Here is a 9,727-nt window from a genome sequence, read left to right as displayed (position 1 = left end):
AGAAGGAGGACCAAAGCATAAGAAATCAGTTTAACACAGGTTTTCTTTTAAAGCTTTGGATCTGAAGAATTTATTTACATTCTGGTCTTAAATGGTTTCAAGCAAAAAAATATTATTTGGCTTCCTTGCTTGAAATGTAAATGCTGGTTAAAGATTTCTGCCTTCCTTAGACCCTGCTGATAGAAATCCCCTTCAAGAGTGATAACTGCCTTAATTTTCCTAACCAAAATAAAAGTTCTAGCTTAAAACTGTTCTGTTGTTGGAACCGTAACTCCAGTGTGATAATCCAGGGCAGCAGGAGCTGCTTACAAACCCCTGGGCACTGTATGGGGCAGCCCATGCTGCCACCTGCAGCCAGCACATACAGCTCACCCTGCGATTTTGCAGGAATGAAACGCACACCTGTTAGATCAGCACATGTGGCCATACCCAAAGCCAACAAAATGCACTCCGATGGCCTAGAAAACTGGTATTACACTTACATGGCACTACATTTCCATGGTCCTTATCACGAGGCAGTTAAAATGCGTATCAACATCTAGCATGTTACAGGTAGCGATATCTAAAGAGCTGCCACCACTCCTGTGCACCACAGTCCCATAAAGGTTAAAGTAAAGGTGGGTGCTTGAGCTCCTGCCCTGAAAATATTTTTATCCCAAATAACTACAACATGTTTTTTTGCCTTTAGCTTTCCAAAACCACATTGACTTATGGTTGGCAGCAGCCAGTTTGCTTAATGAAAAGGGAATGAGAGCCGTTCAAAATTATTCTAGTTGTAGAAGTTTGCTCCCCTCTGCTCTGTAAGTACAAGAAGTTCAGTTTCCTCCACTCAATGACTGATCTGCCACCAAGGACTGATGGTAATTAGCAGTTTTTGGCTGCAGATGGATTGAAAGAGGAAAGATCAATACAAAAGTTTACAAGAAACACATGGTGCAGGAATAACTTCTGTGCAGTAACTGCTGTATTGCAGCCAGCTTCACATTATTATGTCTGATCTTCACGCAAACCAAAATAATCAAACTTTGAATGTATTCTAGGCTAAGAAATGCATTATCTACAAGGAAACGCACAGGCCATCCAATCCATTACTTGGCTGAAGATGCCAAAAAATGCACTGGCAAAGAACCCATGTTTTAAAATGGACAGATGAAGGGCTTTCCTCGAGAACAAATTAACATCTAAACTAAGAAGAAAAAATAAACCAAATTTAAGAAAACATCAGCATCTCTTTTTTAAAGCTGCAGTAAACAGATGATAACAACATGCATTAGGGTAGTTCTAACTGGACTTTAGATCAACAGCGATCTTCTAATTCTGCTGCTGTTAGACAGCTGTGTCAAAGCAGACACACAGAAATAAGTGTAACATAAGACAGTTAGAAGTTAATGAAAGAAAATGGAAATTTTTACCTTCCTCATCATAGTTTGACATATCATCTGCTATCATTGTACTAAAGTCTAGAAGGAGGTTCCAGGTATCCTTAGGTATTGATCTTTTATGATGCTCCTGTTTTTAGGGATGGAAAATTTACACACACACACAAAAAAAACACCATTAAAAATTTATACACAGAACCTTTTTTTACTCTCCCAGAACACAACTCCCTTGCATGCACTATGAAGTGCAGTACCTGGGATCTGTGCCAAAACAGCCCATTGCATCAACAAGAGAAACACATTTATCTTCTAGGTTTGGAAATTACTGCAGTCCAGTTTTTGTAAAGGTTTAAACTTACCAACAAAAATTTGTTCCACAAGTCTAGAAATTTAAATCTTCCATTAAGTACTAAATTCCAGTAGGCAATGGCCATTTCTAAATCTGTAATATTAAAATATATTACTCTTAGAGATATGCATTGCAATACGTCACCTCAACAGGCATCTCACACTAAGATGAACTGCACAGTCATTAAGGTTCAAAGATGAATCGAATGCAAACACACCCAGGGATCTTCTATGGAAGAGAGCCATAAATGAAATTGCCATACAAATACGTTACAGATTTCAATACTGCCACTCCAACATAGGACTGAAAACTGCCCGTATTCGTATTTAACACATCCAGAACACAAGGCTATTTCAAATGCTTTTTGCACATACCTTAGGGACAACTTAGTGAAATATCTGTCTTAGAAATTAAATAAATGCAGAATTTCATAGTATGAGTGGGTTTGTTTTACTAAATACTAAGATGCATTTTCAGTTTCCTTTCCAGAGCATCACTGTTAGCGATGCTGGCTCTGTAACACGGCCCTATTGAGTGTTCATTTCTGCAGCTGGATTTCTCTTTGAAAAACTGTTTGAGTATTGAAGTCTTAACTGGTGCATTTCTGTCTCCTCTGAAGTTCTCACTGGTTTTGAATCTGTTTCTCACAGCGACTGAGAAAAGCCGATAAGCTTTTCTCAGGAACAGCAACCACGCGCTGCCTAGCGGGCAACTGCACGCTGCTGTCAGTAGTGGGCGCTGTTTGAGCACTGCCAGCGCGCAGCACCCAGGCGCTCACACAGCTTCACCTAAGAGACCCTGCCTGTCTTAGGGCTTTTTGCAGTACGTCTTATCTCCTCTGCCATGAACAGTCCTCTTGTAGGAGAGGAGAGAAGAGGCACGTGAGCAGCCGCACCTCAGGACAAAGAAATAAGCCACAGCACAAACCAGAAGCAAAACAAAAGCCACCCCCTTCTCTCCCAGCTCCCCAACTACTTCACAACCAAACACGCAAACGGGGAGGCGGACCTCAGAGCTAAAAGCAATGGCAAGCAAAACAGAGAATGAACTCTGCATTGCTGGAGGGCAAACAGAAGGTGTCTGGGAGAGCTCCTGAACTGCTAGCATCTTTGATATTAAGAGTTTATGCATTAAAAGTTAATGCATAACCACATTATAAAGCTTCCTGACCAAAGTAATGAATAAAATCTGCAGAGCATTTTCCATCAGCTGCACAGGGTATCATCCCACACTAAAGGCTTCAGCCATGGGGCTCAAGGAGCAGACACAAATTAAGCAGAAGTCCAAACAGTCACTGAATACATTCTACCTGAGAGTGACAGCACACGAGGGCGAGGAATGTCCCCCATTAGCAGAAGATTCGAGTACAAAACCAAACAATTTAGCTTCCAGCTAAAGCAGGCTGGTCAGGGACATCTTTCATTATAGACAAAAACACATTTTCTGCTAAGGAAGAACCTGCTGGGCTCTCTGTACTGTATTTCCTCTCAACATACAACACTTAAGGTAAGAAGTTGACGGCCACAGAGCCCAGAAATACTGGCTATAGCCAACACCTCAGATACACTGCACATACACAGACGTGCATTCCGGTTAGTTAACATTCCTGCTGGAAAGGTAATTTTGTTCCTTTCTTTTTGCAGTCTGGAGGAGACAGATTTGCAGTCTGCTCATTTACTCAGGTCTATGTTGGGTTTTTTCCCCCAAAACAACTTTTACTAAGCAATCTTTCTACTTCCCCTCTTATGAAATGAAAAGCACAATGAGCAGAAGAGCTCTGCTGCCTGGTCAGTTCATCCACTGAATGGAGGAAAGGTGGTAGGGAAGCACCACGCACCGAAGGCACCAAGCCCAGGACGCAGAGATGTACTTGCACTGTGCAAATTCTACTCTACAAAGATATTTGCATGCATTTTGGCAAGAGACTCTGCACAAGTGCATTTATATGGAAATCAGTTTTACAGGTTAAGTTTGCCCTATATGTGAAAACTGAATTACTTTGTTTAGTGCTGCAAATTCTAAATGATGTAATTATGACTTTAATGTGAGATCACACTCCTTTGTGCTTACTGAGAATTTCACATACTCCATGAGAGAATAAACCCTCTCGTATAATTTTGTAGTCTATATTAATTATGCAGATATTTCTATCAGCTCAAAGATCTGACACTGACATCCATCTTTCACATAATGAGCTGCACTTCATCCCAAAGGTGGTTAGCATTCAGCCTTACTGAATCACAGCACTGCTTTCATCAGTCATCCCACATTCCATGCACAAACATTTATGATTAAGAATACATACCTAAACCTTTCTGGCCTGGATTCTTTGCAAAGTTGAAAGTAAACTGATAAAAATCCTTAAATCTTCCCGGCTCTTTTAACTCTTGTTCCATTTTAGGAATCTGAGCTTTTAGTTTTTCTATGCTGTCACATCTGCATTTTAAAAAGCACATTTATTTGTATATTATTCATTTTGCTATAATATAAGAGATACAATGTTAAGAGTCTTTTATAACATCACTGTGGAATACAATTATCAAAACAAAAATCAGGAAGCCTATAACTGATCTAACTGTTATTAGATAATTATTTCATTCCTTTGTTACTTCTTCACACTGCCCACTGCACATACTCATCCACAAGATGTGATAAAGATTATTACATTCCCATAATGCAGAGAAAACTCAGGTATGCTGCACTGCTGGCCAATACCCTTGCTTTACCTATGTAAGTAACTCTGGCAGCTACACCATGCAACCGAGGCAAGGAGCACTCAATGCCCCCTTCCTTTCATTGGTCACTAAGCTGCTAGTGCTCAGACACCAGATGCGTTCCTACAGAGGCAGACAAGTGATGCCAGACTCTGAAAACCCCTGAAGTCAAAGAGGACAATGTGATTCTGAGTGCTTCAGAAGAGGACTGTTCCATCCAGTGTTGGCCCCGGGTCACACTCAGTACCCAACACTGCACACTTACCCTAACTCAGTCATTCCATCCATGAATTCCAGCTTTGAAAATTCACACTGCGTTGCAGCTCGGAACTTCCATGCAATGATAAGTACAGTGATGCTGGCTGGGTCAAGAGCTAGATCATCACAAAACTGCTGTATACCATCTATACCAATTTTATTTTCATCTTGAGGATCTTCAGGATATAGAAATAAGTGTCAGAAAATACAGAGACTTTTGAAAGAGTTCATTTACTCAAGAAGGGTCTAAGAAAAGCAAGCATTTTCAAGGTTGCCAAGATATGCTCTTACAAGCAAACATTTTAAAAACAATGCTAGTTTCTTACTTTCAACGCTTAAGCCTTAACACTTGAGGAAGTTTCAACAATAGAACTTCCCATACAACGAAGCTTATTTGATTTTATTGAGAGACAAAAGCACCACATACATTTGGTTTCTGTCTAACGCAGATGACACTGACTCATCCCAGAAAGAGAACAGCAGTCCTGCCCCACCAGTGCTCAATCATTGGTGTCTTTGGGAACTATCATAACCAATTCTGCAGCGTCCATTCATAAGCTGTTCTGAAACAATACCAAACCTCCCCATGCTGTACCAAGCATTATGCATCCTCTGGCATCACCAACATGCATGAGATTGGCCATGGTAACCTCCAAGAGGAGAGTCACACTGCCCCATTAAAACTGCAGGTCAGCCACGGACACTGTCCACGAAGGACTCAACATCTGGTCTGGAAGTGAGATGCTCACGTTTCAAGTGCACTAACAAAAACGTACGGATGCAAGCTGACAATGACTTGAGGGAAACAATGTTTGGACTGTGAAAACTGACAGAAAACATAGCAGCAGTCACTTACAGCTCTCCTAAGTGTTCCACTGTTTTGAATTCACCTTAATATTTTTGATGGGATACTATCAGCTGAACACTGTCTGTATAACATCAAAGAAAGACTATTTTCTGCTCTGTTTCTAACTCTGATAAAAGTCAAAAGCTGAGTAAAATTTAAGGTAGAATCTGTCAGTGGTCATTGGTATGCAGCCTCTCTCTTTGTCAGGAGTGAGACCTGAGCAATGTGTGTCCCCAGAAGAAATAAATCCACATTAACTATTACAGGTACTCACTGAATACACAGTTCCAGATGCTATCCTTGTACACATGGGTAGAAATTTAGGGTACATAAAGCAACTTCATATCATCTTTGCAAAGCAGGAACCCACACGTACTTCCCTTCCAACTTACTCACCACGATTAATAATGCACAGTAAGGAAATGAGGTACTCACCTTTGTATCTGTTATATAGTTGTTCTAACTTCTTTCTGTCCAGTGATCCTTTAACGCTCTCTCGTATATAAAGTTCAGGATTTTGGAAGAAGTTGTCTGTTGCAACATCCAGCTTCCAGTCATTCTGGGACAGACAGCTCACTGCTGTCTTTTCACTGGACTGTGTGAAGACCATGAACTGACGCACTTTATCCTTCTGCGATGATTTCAACTTGTTCTAGCAAAAAGAGACAATACAGAAACTAGAAATGTTTTAGCAGAAGAAGAAAACGTTAGTACCATTCATTCACTGCCCATTAGAATTTGGCCCAGCAGTGAGACTGACTTAGATTGAGATTTCATTTCATATGTGACCAGTTTGCTGAGCATCCCGCTACAGTCAGACTGAAGGACGTGCTGGATCAGTAACAGGGCTGCGTTCTTACTGCAGTGTGTACAATAGTACAGGGCACCAAAGCATATTTTTAACAGCATAGATTCAAACTTACCTTTCTTCTAGGTAATTTATATTGGAACACAATTGAGTTTAAGCATTACAGAAACCATACTGGCAAAGAAATGAAAGAAGCTAAACATGGGTGTTGTTCTGCACACCAGGGCACAGCAAACTCCCATCTAGCTGTAAGCAGAGACACATTTCTGTTTCAACCAATTCGTATAAATACACACAGTATTTCCAAGAGGGGAGTTACACAAAGCCAAGGGCTGATGGCGAGAAAGCAACCTTGCAGCTCTTGCACTAAATCCAATTTCAGTCCTGAAGTTCATACAATACATTCAAAGCAGAAAGACCCCTAAGGAGCAAGGTTTGACTTCTCAAGCCAGGACTGCACGTCCTACTCTGCACACACACTCCACACACACACAGGACACCTTATGCTCTGTGCAGATTTGTATTTTCCTTTCATTACTGTAATTCCCCAGTGCAAGACTCATTCTCAGGGGCAAAAGGTTAAAAAAAAAAAGGGGGGGAAAACAGCACCCCAGAAGCTATGAACTCTCCTCAACCACAGCAGGAATGCTTCAGGAGAAGAGAGAGCTGGAGCTCAGAGCCATCCGCGCCCAATCACATCACCATTGAAATAAATGAACTCCAGCTTGAGAGCGTAGATGATAAACTCAGAATCAAATGTTTTCTGCCTGATGACAGTGAATAGGAGTGCTGCTATTCACTAGAGTAGTTAAGGCATCAGCTTTAAAGTAGAACTATTGCCAAAAACACCTTTTCTAATAAATAAATGCCCACACAATGTGCTAAAAAGACTAATAGGATCTCCTAAAAAACAAACAAACAAACAAAACCACAACACAACAAAACACAAGAAATCCATCCCCAAACCAAAGCATCGCTGTGCCTACAACCCTTGTCTGAAGCTCCAGCACGTGTTCTGCACACTGCAACACACCGTCAGATGCACTCCTCGTGACACTGCACCGCTTCTTTCCGTCAGTTTCCCACACGGACTCTGGGCACACACTGCGGCTGAAGCCCAGATCCTCAGGCACAGCTCCGACCTCACGGCACCTCCCAATCCGCAGCTCAAACTGCACGAGCAACACAGTGCTGCTGATGAAGCCCCGCGCCATGACTTTCGGGCACGATGAATGGATCCTTAGTTGCAGTATTTTAAAATGCACTGTAAATTCAGGCAGATGAAAACGAACCACTGAATGCAATCCCAAATGAAGACAGAACCATCTCAAGGCCGCTGCCCGTACCAATTAGCAGCTTCCCCACACGAGCTCCACGCAGCCAGACTGCTGCAGTCCTGCACTACGGGCTTCTTTCTTTTGGGAAAGCTGATGCCTTTAATCATTAGCTCTCTTCCTTTTTTTCCCCTTGGATATGCAGACATAACTACAGACAGCACCACTTTTCCATACCACGTGCAGAAAGAGCTTTGTTCTGCCCTGCTCCTGCAGGGATAACCACAGCAGAAAGGTTGGAGTGGCTCTGCCAGAGCTCAGCACGGACACCACACCACGAAGGCCAACATGTGAAGGGAGATTGGATCAAACCTGTTCTGCAGTACTGACCGAAACCTATTTATACATAAAGTCTTCCCGTGCCCGGGGTTCCCTAAGTGACAGTAACACCACAGAGCTGTTCTAAAAAGAACACGGAATGAACCAAGCAGCTAACAACACAACAGCACAGCATCTCCTAATATTTTAAGATGCAATAAATCACACTTTGCAGACATGCTCTTTTCTGGAATAGCTATTTTTACAGGCCAAACAGGCGTTGATTTTTGGTGAAGCCTCCAAGCCCCTGCCATTTGCTGAATGCTTCCCCAGCAACTCACCAGCATGGGAGGACAGGACAGCTCTTGGAAGCCTTCTGCAGGACACCAAGAGATGGAATTACTGCTGAGTTTTTATTATCCCATTACACTTCTTCTTTCATCACCAAAACCCCACACTTTGGGCGGGAACGTGCCTCCAGCCGCCTGCACCTCTCAGGGCTATTTCCAGAAGCTGAGTTCTGACAGTATGACTGCATTAAATGTGCAGGACAGAAGCCACAAGCACCTACAACCCTCGGTCTGGCAGTCATCAGGCAACAAATACCTCACACAGCAGTTGTTCATACTCTAATGCAACGCAATGCACTCAGGATATCTCGACTCTAATGCCAGTTAAAAAGGAAGACATTTTCATTTAACAGATATGTTTCTTGCTGAAAGAAGCAAGCAAAAGCCAACAGAAAACAAACGCCATACATTTCCTATTAAGTCTCACCCCTTGGGGTAAGGGTAGAGGAAGGATTTGGGTTAGCCAGCCTGCCAACACCTCTGTGGTACCACACTGCTTTGTACAGAGAGGATGTCACTGTGACACCAGCTCCCTCCATCCTGGGCAGTACGTTTGCCCACTCCAGGCAAAACCAAATGCTAGCCCTGATCTGCCAGCCCTGATTACACGGTTCCTTTCCTCGTCTCCAGCACTGTTTGCAGACACCTCCGCCGGAGCACACAGCGCTCACCGCCACCTCCTGGATGACAGCACCACATGAGGGCTCCTGGGAAACACCACCAGCCCATCCCACAGCACTGGGCCCGCAGAGCCCTGGGATTCCCGTAAATCGCTCTTCTTGGACTTTGCTCAAAGGCTTTACGTGGCTGCCAGACAAGCAGTGTGCAGCCAGGCTGAGGCGTCCCTGCCCCACACCCCAGAAAGGCATTCAGTCCCCATAAGTAACAAGGCCTGCCTCGTGCTTCGCCCCCAGCCGCTGCTGGCAGTGCCTGCCCCTCACTGCTTCTCCCGAGCTGCAGGAATGTGAGTGATGCGACATCTGCGCCTTTGTTTCAGCCTGGACTCAAAGAAAAGCCTGTTAGGTTCTCATGCATGTGACAGGTAAAAGCCTTGTCTAAAATAGCATCAATCTCCACGAAGCCCAGGCTTCTCCCCTAACTGCATTTCAACCCGAGCACTGTGCTGGGCTGTGGGAAGCACCTGAGCACTTTCAGAGGACACCAGCGATGTCGGCTCAAGCAGTGAACAACTTCAGTCCACACAGAGAAGAACAGTGCACACGAGGCCTTGCAGCCCAGGGCTGTCACTTGTCATGTCCCCGTGCACTAATGGTCAAGGGAATATTCCTCCCTCCTGTGTCTGGATCACAGAATCGCTCCACACTGCGCTAAATCCATCAAAGGGACACCTGGGATGCCTGCAAATAACCTGTTTACTGCCTGCAAATCCATGGCTAAAGATTGCAAGGCAAAACCGTGAGTATTTTAGC

General features: G+C 43.5%; 1 protein-coding gene across 1 annotated transcript in view; it reads right to left on the bottom strand.

The window, feature by feature from the left end:
* DCUN1D1 (defective in cullin neddylation 1 domain containing 1) overlaps positions 1 to 6,229 on the bottom strand; it is a 9,584-nt gene extending 3,355 nt beyond the window's left edge. Inside the window, exons 1-5 of the mRNA XM_010716861.3 lie at positions 5,983 to 6,229; positions 4,708 to 4,876; positions 4,034 to 4,164; positions 1,739 to 1,821; positions 1,413 to 1,509 (exon numbers count right to left, since the gene is read on the bottom strand). Coding sequence (XP_010715163.1) covers positions 1,413 to 1,509; positions 1,739 to 1,821; positions 4,034 to 4,164; positions 4,708 to 4,876; positions 5,983 to 6,157 — 655 coding nt within the window. The 5' untranslated portion in view covers positions 6,158 to 6,229. The remainder of the gene's footprint in view (positions 1 to 1,412; positions 1,510 to 1,738; positions 1,822 to 4,033; positions 4,165 to 4,707; positions 4,877 to 5,982) is intronic.
* Positions 6,230 to 9,727: the final 3,498 nt, after the last annotated feature.

Source organism: Meleagris gallopavo, chromosome 11 (assembly GCF_000146605.3).
Source record: "Meleagris gallopavo isolate NT-WF06-2002-E0010 breed Aviagen turkey brand Nicholas breeding stock chromosome 11, Turkey_5.1, whole genome shotgun sequence".
In the NCBI taxonomy this organism is placed as follows: domain Eukaryota; kingdom Metazoa; phylum Chordata; class Aves; order Galliformes; family Phasianidae; genus Meleagris; species Meleagris gallopavo.
This window is presented reverse-complemented; position numbering and strand designations above follow the sequence as displayed.